This window comes from Aegilops tauschii, chromosome 2 (genome assembly GCF_002575655.3).
Source record: "Aegilops tauschii subsp. strangulata cultivar AL8/78 chromosome 2, Aet v6.0, whole genome shotgun sequence".
Taxonomy (NCBI): domain Eukaryota; kingdom Viridiplantae; phylum Streptophyta; class Magnoliopsida; order Poales; family Poaceae; genus Aegilops; species Aegilops tauschii.
The window spans coordinates 16,363,573-16,377,731 of NC_053036.3; the positions used below are offsets into that span (position 1 = coordinate 16,363,573).

Sequence of the window (14,159 nt, forward strand, 5' to 3'; positions counted from 1 at the left end):
TCAAAGCATTTGGTTTTATACAAACTTTTGGAGAAGCCTGTATTTACAAGAAAGTGAGTGGGAGCTCTGTAGCATTTCTGATATTATATGTGGATGACATATTGTTGATTGGAAATGATATAGAATTTCTGGATAGCATAAAGGGATACTTGAATAAGAGTTTTTCAATGAAGGACCTCGGTGAAGCTGCTTATATATTGGGCATCAAGATCTATAGAGATAGATCAAGACGCTTAATTGGACTTTCACAAAGCACATACCTTGACAAAGTTTTGAAGAAGTTCAAAATGGATCAAGCAAAGAAAGGGTTCTTGTCTGTGTTACAAAGTGTGAAATTGAGTAAGACTCAATGCCCGACCACTGCAGAAGATAGAGAGAAGATGAAAGATGTTCCCTATGCTTCAGCCATAGGCTCTATCATGTATGCAATGCTGTGTACCAGACCTGATGTGTGCCTTGCTATAAGTCTAGCAGGGAGGTGACAAAGAGCTCATCCTGAAATACCTGAAAAGGACTAAGGATATGTTTCTCGTTTATGGAGGTGACAAAGAGCTCATTGTAAATGGTTACGTTGATGCAAGCTTTGACACTGATCCGGACGATTCTAAATCGCAAACCGGATACGTGTTTACATTGAACGGTGGAGCTATCAGTTGGTGCAGTTCTAAACAAAGCGTCGTGGCGGGATCTACCTGTGAAGCAGAGTACATAGTTGCTTCGGAAGCAGCAAATGAAGGAGTCTGGATGAAGGAGTTCATATCCGATCTAGGTGTCATACCTAGTGCATCGGGTCCAATGAAAATATTTTGTGTCAATACTGGAGCAATTGCCTTGGCGAAGGAATCCAGATTTCACAAGAGAACCAAGCACATCAAGAGACGCTTCAATTCCATCCGGGATCTAGTCCAGGTGGGAGACATAGAAATTTGCAAGATACATATGGATCTGAATGTTGCAGACCCGTTGACTAAGCCTCTTCCACGAGCAAAACATGATCAGCACCAAGACTCAATGGGTGTTAGAATCATTACTGTGTAATCTAGATTATTGACTCTAGTGCAAGTGGGAGACTGAAGGAAATATGCCCTAAAGAAAATAATAAAGTTATTATTTATTTCCTTAATATCATGATAAATGTTTATTATTCATGCTAGAATTGTATTAACCGGAAACATAATACTTGTGTGAATACATAGACAAACAGAGTGTCACTAGTATGCCTCTACTTGACTAGCTCGTTGATCAAAGATGGTTATGTTTCCTAGCCATAGACATAGGTTGTCATTTGATTAACGGGATCACATCATTAGGAGAATGATGTGATTGACTTGACCCATTCCGTTAGCTTAGCACACGATCATTTAGTATGTTGCTATTGCTTTCTTCATGACTTATACATGTTCCTATGACTATGAGATTATGCAACTCCCGTTTACCGGAGGAACACTTTGTGTGCTACCAAACGTCACAACGTAACTGGGTGATTATAAAGGTGCTTTACAGGTGTCTCCGAAGGTACTTGTTGGGTTGGCGTATTTCGAGATTAGGATTTGTCACTCCGATTGTCGGAGAGGTATCTCTGGGCCCACTCACTAATGCACATCACTTAAGCCTTGCAAGCATTGCAACTAATGAGTCAGTTGCAGGATGATGTATTACGGAACGAGTAAAGAGACTTGCCGGTAACGAGATTGAACTAGGTATTGAGATACCGACGATCGAATCTCGGGCAAGTAACATACCGATGACAAAGGGAACAACATATGTTGTTATGTGGTCTGACCGATAAACATCTTCGTAGAATATGTGGGAGCCAATATGAGCATCCAGGTTCCGCTATTGGTTATTGACCGGAGACGTGTCTCGGTCACGTCTACATAGTTCTCGAACCCGTAGGGTCCGCACGCTTAAAGTTTCGATGACGGTTATATTATGAGTTTATGAGTTTTGATGTACCGAAGGTTGTTCGGAGTCCCGGATGTGATCATGGACATGACGAGGAGTCTCGAAATGGTCGAGACATGAATATTGATATATTGGAAGCCTACATTTGGATATCGGAAGTGTTCCGGGTGAAATCGGGATTTTTACCGGAGTACCGAGGGGTTACCGGAACCCCCGGGGGCTTAATGGGCCATAGTGGGCCTTTGTGGAGAAGAGGAGAGGCGGCCAGGGCAGGGCCGCACGCCCCTCCCCCTTAGTCCGAATAGGACAAGGAGAGGGGGGCGGCGCCCCCCTTTCCTTCCTCTCTCCCTCCTCTTTCCCCCCTTCTCCTAATCCAACAAGGAAGGGAGGGAGTCCTACTCCCGGTGGGAGTAGGACTCCTCCTGGCGCGCCTCCTCCCTGGCCGGCCACACCTCCCCCCTTGCTCCTTTATATACGGGGGCAGGGGGGCACCCCAAAGACACAACAATTGATTTGATCTTTTAGCCGTGTCCGGTGCCCCCCTCCACCATAGTCCACCTCGATAATACTGTAGCGGTGCTTAGGCGAAGCCCTGCGTCGTTAGAACATCATCATCGTCACCACGCCGTCGTGCTGACGAAACTCTCCCTCAACACTCGGCTGGATCGGAGTTCGAGGGACGCCATCGGGCTGAACGTGTGCTGAACTCGGAGGTGCCATACGTTCGGTACTTGATCGGTCGGACCGTGAAGACGTACGACTACATCAACCGCTTTGTGCTAACGCTTCCGCTTTCGGTCTACGAGGGTACGTGGACAACACTCTCCCCTCTCGTTGCTATGCATCACCATGATCTTGCGTGTGCGTAGGATTTTTTTTGAAATTACTACGTTCCCCCCAACACTAGGGTATCACCCATGCGGTTTCCCTAAGGACAACACATCCAGTTACATGATCTGGCAACATGCTTACATGCATGACATTAATGAATTATACTACATCATCTCTTTGGACAACCGATGCTTGGTAGATGTATTCTGCCATAAGCCACAAGATGGTCGTCAACTCGCCTCCACTATTGAGCTTCTGGGCATGGGACTCCCTGCTGCACTTGTTGCTCGCGTAGACGAGAATGTCCATCCACACGTCAAGGATAAGCTCCAAGGATCCGGTCATGCCATCCTTCTCCTTCTTCCACAAATCTTTGGCGAGTCGAGCCATGTGAGTGAGACGAGGAGCAAGGTGGTTGAACTCCTGGTTCTCATATTCGTGGTACAAGTTGTTGGCGAGCTCCTCTCTCTCGGCGACCCTAGAAATGCTGGAGTGTGGGGCAATGCGCACCCGGAACAGATCTTTGACGACATGTGTACGGCTTGGGTACCTAGGATCAACCGATCACTTTTGCTGCATCTGCTAGAGTTGTTCTGAGAGTGGCGGAAGACTCGGCAAGACCGTTGTGTCCCATTTATCATCATGACCACATGCGTCTATTAATCTCTTCTGAGTTTCCTGATTGTACCGCTTTTTAATGACGCTTGAGTCAATAAAATTCTTGTTACCGAAAAAGTATCTGTACATGTTTCTCTGATTTTCACAGGCTGTGCATATATTGTACTGTTGTTCTTCTTTCTTAGAAGTTTCTGTGCCCCCGGCCATACCTGAAGCAAAATATTCATCCCTTTCTGGCCATGATGGCATGACGTACGGGTCGATGAGTAATCTTAGCTGGAATTAGTTATGAACAAAGAACAAGAAGCAAACGGAGCATTGTTAATCTCTTCGCTGAAGTAATCTGCTTACATAAACGACGATTCACAAGAGCCAGACATGCATGACAAACAAAAGCAGACATGCATTCACAATAGACAAGTCTAAGTCTCTTCTCATTGTCTGTGAACCTTGTAGGAAATTTTCTCCGAATACTCAGCCGAACTTGTTGAATAGCTAGCTAGACACAGGAATGGTCAGTTTGTAACGATGGTTTCTCTTGTAGTCATCGAACAAGCTTGGTTGCTCCGTCCTCTCAACCTTGAGCCGTTGTAGGTTTCTCAAATTGCTCAATCAGTCTGCTCATTTATCTTGTAAATACTAGTACTATAAAATAGGCCTGCAGCTCAAGTGTCCGTGCCCCAAAACACCATCTTCCTCTTCTGCCAAGCTCGAAGAGATCAGAACAGATCATGACGATTGGAGCAGCGGTAGGAAGCACTTTGATGGGGTTGATTGACCCTCTTCTTGCCAAGCTCGGCAGCCTGCTAGAAGGGGCGTATCATAAGCTTAGATACCTGCAGCCGGGGATCACCTCCTTGCGACATGAGCTGGGCAGCATTAAGGCTGCACTGGAGGATCTATCCCATTTGGAGGAGTCAAGCTCGCTAGTGAAGGCGTGGAAGGGTCACCTGCAGGAGCTGTCCTACGACATAGAAGACTGCATCGACGACTTCGCGCAACGCCTGGGCGAGGACCAGGATCACGTCCACGATGGGCTCATTGCCAGGATCACTGGCTGGCTCAAGACGATGCAGCTGTACCACCAGACGGCTGGGCAGATTGCCGAGCTCAGAGAGCATGCTGTAGAGGTTAATGACCGACGTAAGAGGTTCAAGTTGGATACTGCCACCCCTTGTTGTTCTAGCACCGGGGGAATTGATCCCAGGCTATTGGCACTCTTCGAGGAAGAGGATAGGCTCGTCGGCGTGGAAGGGCCCGAGGGCGAGCTCATCAAGTGGCTCACCGATGGCGTGAGGCAGCGGAGGGTCGTCTCCGTTGTTGGATCCGGTGGCTTGGGCAAGACTGCGCTTGCAAACCTTGTATACAAGAAAATCAAGGGTGACTTTCATTGCGCGGCTTTTGTATCGGTTTCTCGGAATCCTGACATCAACAAGATTCTCAGAGATATACTCCGGGGAGTGCTTGAAACGAGCAACCCGACATCGGACGATCAAAGGCAGCACATGGATCAGATAGAGAAAAATCTTGATAGTGGACCACTAGAAACCTGTCAACTCATAGAGATGACTAAGAAGTATCTCGAAAAACTCAGGTACGCAGAAATACCCCTACCTTGATGCTGGATTTGTTTTTAATCCGCTAAGTGTTTCATTCATGTGTTATGCGCTCCATCTGTATTACTAGTTTACTACATATGTTTGGAAACTGATGACCATTTCGAAAAGATGCAGCCATTAGTCAACTTAAATAAGTTTAAGTTTGACTGCATCTTTATTATGATCTGATATTAATCTGTTTTTAGATAATTGTATCATTACATCTGTAATGACAAATGTTCTCACAATGCCATTCTTTTCATGAACATACCCACATGTAGAGTAACAACCAAAGTATCACACGCCCTATATATTGGAGGCCGCATTCCAATAGAGGAAGTATCAAATATTAACCATTTACATTAAGAATATAGTCAGAATCTTATGGACTTGTCGATATCAACCTAGGAAGAGTGATGTAGGGTTTTAGTTATCAAACATAAACAATGCAACACGTTTCTGCAACTTGGATTGAGACGATCAAACCATAATACTAAGAAGGGACGCAAGCTGCTGATTTGAGACCACAAACCTGGAAAATGCTTTAGATATGACGGAAAATTAGTTGATTCTTCATCTTCTATCTAAAAGAGTTTCCAGGAGAGCAGGATGTAAAAGAAGAGACGGGTTCTGGAAAAAAATAGGTAGTATTAAATGGACATCTATAGAGATAACAAGAACCACAAACAATAACCCAATATCTAGATTAATGTTGCTGGATACAACGAAGTAAGAACTTGTTTTTTTTATGACCAGAGAATCTTCAGATGTTGGTTTTTTGCATACATTACAAACTGTGCACACTTGCAAATCATTTGATTTCCAAAACCATCTGTCTTCTTTTGAAACTAACATTTGGTTGGCCCCTCTAATAGGTATTTTATTGTGATCGATGACATATGGTGCAAACAGGCATGGGAAACTATCCAATTTGTGTTTCCCTTTAATGATTGCACAAGTCGAATATTGACGACTACACGCATTAATGATGTAGCAACACATTCTTGCTTTCCGCAAAGAGAGTTTGCATACTCTATTAAGCCCCTTAGCAGTCATGCCTCCAGGAGATTGTTTTTTAGCAGAGCATTTTGTCTTGAGGAGGAATGCTCTCAGGAGTTGCTAGAAATTGTAGATGAAATCCTGAAGAAATGTGATGGCTTGCCATTGGCTATAATCAATATAGCTAGCCTATTAGCAACTAAAGTAGCTACTCGACAGGAATGGAAGAAGGTTTTGGACTCTATTGGCTCTACATTCGATGAATACCACGAGCTAGAACTAATTAAAAGGGTACTCCTTGTTAGCTACCGGGATTTACATCATCATTTGAAGACTTGTTTATTGCACCTAAGTGTATTCCCAGAAGATCATATAATTGGTAGGGACCGATTGATATGGAGATGGATTGCCGAGGGATTTATTGTTGGGCAGCTTGGACAAAATCGGGAGGAAGTAGGAGAAAGGTACTTTAATGAACTCATCAACAGGAATATGATCGAGGTAGTGGATATGGACTACAGTGGTAGCGCTATCAATTGTCGTGTGCATGATATCATATTGGATCTTCTTGTATCTCTTTCGACTGAAGAAAACTTTGTTACTATACTCAATGGTCAGAAGTTGATATCTTCGAATAAGAAGGTTCGTCGCCTATCCCTCCAAGGCAATTGTGAAGAACATAACGAGTGGTTGTGTAGCTGTACAAGTAATTTTTCTCATGTCAGATCACTCGGTGTGTTTGGTGATTGCAAGGATCTTCCCCGGCTCAAAGGCCTAAAAACTTTGCGGGTACTAGATATAGAGGATTGTTATCATCAAGAAGATAATGTGCAACATACTGAGGACATTGGGAGTCTACATTTATTGAGGTATTTATATTTCACCAAGGTCCCAAGAGAAATCGGGAATTTAAAATTGTTGCAGACACTAGATGTGAGTTGTCTATATGTACAAGAACTGCCTGCAACCATTGTGCAACTACATCAGTTGGTTCGCCTGTTCGTGCGTGTAGGTGTCAGATTGCCAAAGGGGATTAGCAACATGAGATCTCTTGAGCAGTTGATGTGGTTTTCTGTCTGTGATAATGATGTGGGCGTCGTGCAGGAGCTAGGTGATCTCATTAAACTACGGGCACTCCAGATACATTGGGATGAATGTACAGGTGGCAACATAGAAAGATATCAGAATTCTGTGGTGTCATCACTATGTAAGCTAGCAAAGCATAGGCTCCAAAAACTACGGGTCATTGGTTCATGGAAAAACAATGTAGATTTCTTGATCAGTTCATGTCTCTCTAATGTCCAACATTTTAGTATGTTTAGACACGGGCCTCATTTCCATAGGATTCCCAAGTGGAATTCCTCGCTCTCCACCCTCATTTACCTAGACATCAAAGTGGAAGAGGTGCAACAGGAAGATCTTAAGCTGCTCAAAGACTTGCCTGTCCTGGTATACCTAGGCCTACAAGCAACGAAATTAAATCAAGAAGCACTGAGCATAAACTGTAGTGGATTCCGTTGCCTAGGGCTGTTTTATTTTATCCTACCGTATGACCAACTTGATTGTACAACCCTTGAAGACACAAAGGATGGACTAGCTCTGATATTTGAAGAAAGATCAATGCCAAAACTATGGTGGCTTAAGATTGAATGTGCTGCGCATGATATGGTATCTGAGCAAGGCATTGAATCTGATTTTGGCGTTCACCACCTAAAATCTCTCAAGCGTCTCGAGGTTGAGATCAATTGTACGGGTACCAGGGCCTGGAAGGTGGATGCCGCAGAGTCTGCCATTAGAAATGCTGCAACCTCTCATCCCACCCACCCCACGCTTTACATCAACATATTTCGAGAACATGAAATGATAAATGATTAGTATCAGAATGAGGACCCTGATGTTGTTGAAGAGGAGCTAACGTGCTGCAAGACAAAAGCTGGTGCTAGTACCATATAGAAGACGATCATTTGCAACTGTTGAAAGTCCAATGCAGTGTCTAAGGTATTATATCTTCCCTTCAAACGTTGTCATGGCATCAAATTTATTTTCCTTGCAACCATGATCCTTAATTCAAGCAGGATAAAGTTGTTAGACATAAAATTTTATAAGTATAACATACTAGCAAGATTATCATGCGTAAAACTTTTTCAACCTGCACCTGGTGGTTATGTATTTTTTATGTCTAACGACAATTCTTAACCATAAATTGTGGGTAATTATCTTGATAGTATCCGATCTCACATTACAATTTTTTAACTACAGTAATTCTTAACCATAAATTTTACATCTTTATTCTTCACTATAGGAAAATACAAACGTAAATCTAGTACTCCCTCCGTACCGGTGCATTAGGCACATTAGGAAAACCAAATCCCAAAACGGTTAGGCGCGGTGCATTAACTCCCACCTCGTTCCTTGTTTCTTGTCACGAATAAAAGAATCAACCAATAAGAGACTTGGGGCGTGTATTCTTTCAATTACTTGAGACTACCTAACACGGCATGCCATGGTCAATTCGTTGCATGCAATGATATTAATTAGCTAAAATATTAAGTTTTCTCGTTCTTCCCTCCACCTAATGCACAGGTACAGAGGGAGTATTTACACTGCAATAATTATCATGATAGTAAATAGTCTCACATTAACCATAAAATTTCAATACTTTTTTACCATCGAGTGTTTCAAATTTTGTGAGTTATTGCAACTCAATTGATCTAAACAATTTGTCGTAAGCCCTAGTTGTTGTTTTTCTTATATGTGTAGTGATCTAGGTGTTCAAGAGTAAATTTCGTCTCTATCTCCATGGAGCACGAAGGCAACCCCGTGGTGCAGCCCCTGTCTTTTCCTTCTCCTTCTCGGTCCTGCAATGGATGACTTTTGTGGACCTAAGGACAAGCCGTGGGCAAGGCTCATATCGGTGATGTATTGGCGGGACTACAATTCAGCCTAGTAGGTGTCCATTATTTGTCTAATATACCTAGCCTCCAAAGTCGATCTTCTATTTATTTTATTGAATAGCGTTATTATCATAGAGTTGCAGTTGCATCTAAGTTCTAGCCATTACATACTTGGCAACACTAAGACAGAGCGAGTATTGTCCGACTTTACTCATATAAGATTTCAATTTTAGGATGATGAGCTCTCAAAATTTGACAATGTGCTGCCAAATTATGAGCCCGATCTGAACATCCGTGGTATAGTGCGCAAGATCATGTTTTCCATGTGTGCGACGAAGACAGTGGCACGGGAATGATGTTTTTGGGGCGCTCCTACAAGGTTAATTGCTCTACTCATTTTTCTTCTTTCTATGTGGTTGAATACCTACAAAATATGTAATAAATTTGTGTTTGTTGCTATGCATATGATTTCAGGGCAGGTGCATATGTCAAGTAGCTTAACAAAGAATGAAAGTGGAGTGCAATAACTGATATTAGCGAGCTTGCTAGACATAAGTTGATGATGGAGAAGAAAAGAAAAGATAAGGAGGCTAAGAATGAGTGATTCAAACTGAAGAAGACAATGATAGCTAGAATGCACAAGGATAGACTCAAGTCTAAGGATAGCATGCTACTCTCTGTTTTTTTCTTCATATTTGTTGGATTATTTGTCATCCTGCTTTGAAAACATGATGATATCATAGTAGTTGTTCTTGGCACATGTTGAGGTCAAATAGTGTGGAATGTTCGCTTTTTTTGTGTCCACTTTTCTTTCAGTACTCAGAGGTTTTCATGATTTTATTCTTTCTTTTTTTACCTTTTCACTTTATTTTAATCATTTCATTATTATTCTTCATTCCTTTTTGTTGTTTTCCTTGTTCCTGTTTGTCTTTCCTTTTTATATTTTTATCTACTCTTTATTTCCGTTAAAAAAGTACAAGATATTTTCAACATTACATGCATATCTTTTAAAGTGGTATCCACAAACAAAATATCTTTTAAAGTGGTGACATGGATAAGACGAATTATTTTGCAAGTTGCTGAACACTTTTCTTACAAGTTGTGAAAACATATTAAAATTGGTTATACATGATTTTTTTTAAAGGACAATTCTTTTTAAATTATAAGAATTTTTGTATAACATGTAACGCTTGTAAAATTACATATGCATGTTATTAACAGAAACAATTTTAAAATTAAGCGATCAATTATACAAAAACTTAGAGTTTCAGAATGCTACGTAAACACTTTCCAAGATTAACATGAAAAAAATATTTGTGAATATTTTTCAAAATGCACATCCATTTTTTAAATGTTTAACAATCTTTATATCTACATGAGAAATATAATAATCCCCCCGTCCCATAATATAAGAGTGTTTATGACACTTCTTATATTATGGGACGGAGGGAGTATGTACTAACAGTTTTTAAATCTGCTAACATTTTACAAAACTGAACTGGATGTTTTTGTTTGTAAACCAAAATGGTTGTAACTTTGTAAAAAACGAACAAGTTGTAGCTTTTTCATAAAACAAATGGGAGGAAATGACATTCCAGTATAGCACACGACGCTATTCTCTAGGATGGCCGAACCGAGACAGGGGGTTGGCGGACTGGTAGTGCTTGCTATGAGCGGCACATAGGAGCTTGGGAGCACCTATTCGGCGTTTTAGGTGCCTAATTCGCATGCCCTCAAAGAAAAAAGGTGCCTAATTCGTGTTATAACATTCACGCAGAAGCTCGGTAGGTTGGAGACCATTAGTTCTTCGCCCCAATTTATAGTTTCTGTTTTAGCCGTTTAATTTTTGGCTTATTTTTTATGACAGGTAATTTTTTCTTAAAAGAATTATCAAAATTTATAGATTTTATCAATTGTAAAAAAATTGCCTGCAGCTCTAGCCTACCCTAACTTGTTACAGATTATAGGCTTTGTTATTGTAAAAAATGTTCATGAAATTTTTAAAAGATACAGAATTTCAAATATTTTTATTAATTTTATATAAAGGTCCCTGAATTTAAATATTGATTTTGATCTTTTTTAATATCTTCTATTTTTAAAAACATGATTTTTTTTGATAACATTTACGAATTTATAAAAATTAATTTGTACAAGTTTGAAAACATGAGAATGACAAACTTAGATTGTAAATTCTGGAAAATATTCACAAAATATTAAACTTTGGAAAATATTCAAAAACATTAATTTTTTTTTGGAAAATTCATTAATTGAAAAATGTGCACAAGTTTGAAAATGTTCATGATTGTTTCTAAAAAAAATATGAATCGGTAGTGTTAAAAATCTGACGTCGGATTTTTAAGCATGGAAAATCGATTGTTTTTTTAATGAAAATTTAGTTGGCACGAGGATGACAAACTTAGATTGGAAGCACAACAATTCCATGCAAAAAATATACTGAGTTGGATTTGCCATGCTTGCCAAGCAAAGCACTAGTTGACGAGTAAATATCACCGAGTAGACTTAGGGTGGATCCCGCTGCACAAGAGGAAACCGGGATGCGTCGTTTACCCAGGGTGTTGATGCACTGAGCGCCGACTGTTCTTGTTGTTGGGCCCACCGCTACGTTGGGCAGATGCACTGGTTGGAGTTGCGACGACAGGTAGCCGTTGCGGGTCTCTCTAAGGGGAGATGCTATGCCGCTGATTGGTACGAGGCCTCTGTACTTGAAAGCCTCCCGACGAGTAGTCATTATGCTGTGCGGGCCGAAGTTCCTTGCGTGCAATGGAACCACAAGTATTCCTGGGCATTCCTCGGGCCGGGCCGGATTTTGGGTCAGGCCTGTAGAAGCATGACGTGCAAAGTCTATGCCCGGGCCCGGCCCGACCCAAACAAAAAATGAAATGAAGGCCTGAGCCCGGTCCGAAGGGACTAAAATAGCAATTCGGGGCCAGGCTGAGTCGGGCCTCCATGTAAACTGCCGGATTTCCCAGGCCCGACCCTGGCCCAAAATACACAGCGGGCTAAAATTTCAGACCCAAACTCGGCCCGAACACTAAGCCCAACCTGGCCTACCCTGGGTTTTTCGGGCTGCGTCGTCGGGCCGGGCTGCCCATGCCCATGTATAACGACAAGGGCTCCTTTGATTTATAAGATAGGAAAAATGGGGGAATATAAATAATGGAGGATTGCTAGGTCCTGCTCACTTGAATCTATGGAATTGAAAAACACAGAAATTGACACAAGTGGGTGTTTGATGGCAACATAGTAAAACCATAGGATTCTTTCCAAGAGGTCAGTCCACATGGAAAATTCCCAATAAAATAGATTGGGGAAATAGGAAAATCCAAATCGGTGCCCAGGCTCATCTGCTCCAGGTCAGGAAAAAATTCAAAACAAATACTAGAAAAATTCAAAAAAAAAATCCTTTTTTTATGGTAGATAATTTGATGCGTGAGGTCTGCTCCAAATTTGAACTCATTTGGATATCTAAGCAGCTCTCGGCAAAAAAGACAAATCGGGTCAAAACAGTGTGTGAACAGTAAACTTTTTTACATACCTCGATTTTGTCTTTTTTGCAGAGAGCTGCTCAAATGTCCAAATGAGTTGAAATTTGCAGCGAACCTCGCGCATCAAATTATCTACCACTGAAAAAAATTTGGAATTTTTTAAATTTTTCTAGTATTTGTTTTGATTTTTTTCATCAGCGCGGGCGCAGCTGAGCCCGGGAGCAGAAACGCCGCACTCGGGGAAATAGGAATAATTTGTAAGGATGACATTCCTGCAAATCAAACATCAACCACAGTAGTAAATCCTATGAAAATCCCATGAATCAAAGGAACCCTAAACTTTTGTAAGCCGTGTAGTTTATATTCAATACAAGAACACATTTGTATACATCCTTAAAAAGAATCAAGGAGATCCATGCCCAAAAATCCCATGGTAAGCCAGCAAGAGCCCCCCATCGCCTTCGCCTTCCTGCCTCCGCCGCTACCCCCCCCCCCCCCCCCCCCCCCCCCTCGGCGGTTGTGGCGGGGCATCTAGCAGCGGCATTTTTCCCTCTGAATCAGGTCAGGCTCGTCCCTATCGATGTTGGCTTTTCCTCTTGGTGTGGCTTCCGGCGGTGCGGTGTGCGACTGCTGCTTCGTCGTGTCGTGGTTGCGTCTTGCGAGCTAGACGTGGCTAGCGGCCGTGACACCCTTCCTGCTCTCGTGTGGCTCCGACTTTCATGTCCACAGTGGATCCGCGATCTTAACCTACGCCTGTTGCGCCTCATGCTCGATAGCTTGTCGTTGCGGCGCAGACATGAGTCTGTTGGCACAGGCCCGACCTTGACGACGCTGTTGTCGAATACTGTCCAACAATACGCAGCGATGTACAAGGTACAGCCGATTGCTTCCGGCTGCTTTGACAGAGATGCGCACGTACAATAATAAACAAGCAGGCAAGCACCCTGGTGGATGGATTCTCCATGTCTAGCTAGCTAGCGTAGACCAAGTCGTCGGAACACAATACACGGAGTCGCCGAGTTATAGCAACAGGCTCGTGTCGAGCCTTTTTACTTTTATTGATTGATATGGCCTTGGTAGTGCTGATTACAACGGGGTACATGAGTATTTATATTAGCTAGCTAACCTACCAACTAATACAAGTCCTACTCGGTGAAGGTCACGTATCCTAGCCGGACACATACGTACTTGTGTACGGGAGAAACCAACGTCGAGTTTAACTCCAACAATCATCCTCCTAAACACTACGTCGTCACGTGACAGCTCCAGCGCCGATCTTTCTTCGCATCTCCAAGAACTTCTCTCGATCCAAAGCCTTGGTTAGCATATCCATCATCTGATCGTCAGTGCAAACGTAGTTGACCTTCATCTTACCTTTTTCCACGCAGTCCTTTATGTAGTGATACACCGTATCAATGTGCTTGCTCCTATTATGCCGCACCGGATCTTCACGTAGAAAAGTTGTAGACTTGCTGCCAACATTGAGCACCACTTCCTCCGGATCTCGATCCATGAGATCACCGTGTAGCCTCCCTAGCCACAAACCTTGACACATCGCAGCTGCAGCTGCAATATATTCTATTGCATCAACTGCGGGTGCATTGCTCTTTTGCTTAGCTCAAGATGAGGTTTCATTGGAGCGTCAATTGGATTGCAATATTTCATGCCACGGCTTTCACGTACCGTCCTTACGTATGCCTCCTGGCATAGTGTGACCCCCTCCGGCTTTTGATGTACCTCTATCCCGGGGTAGTAGCTCAAAAGACCGAGATCATCCATCTTGAAAAGCTCCTTCATTTACAGCTTGA

At 42.4% G+C, this 14,159-nt stretch overlaps 1 protein-coding gene across 1 annotated transcript; it reads left to right on the forward strand.

Moving 5' to 3' along the window:
- The first annotated feature begins 4,085 nt into the window (after positions 1 to 4,085).
- LOC109759721 (disease resistance protein RGA5-like) lies at positions 4,086 to 7,826 on the forward strand. The gene is made up of 2 exons (XM_020318558.1): positions 4,086 to 4,948; positions 5,828 to 7,826. Exons 1-2 carry the CDS (start codon positions 4,086 to 4,088, stop codon positions 7,824 to 7,826), a joined length of 2,862 nt encoding a protein of 953 aa, XP_020174147.1.
- Positions 7,827 to 14,159: the final 6,333 nt, after the last annotated feature.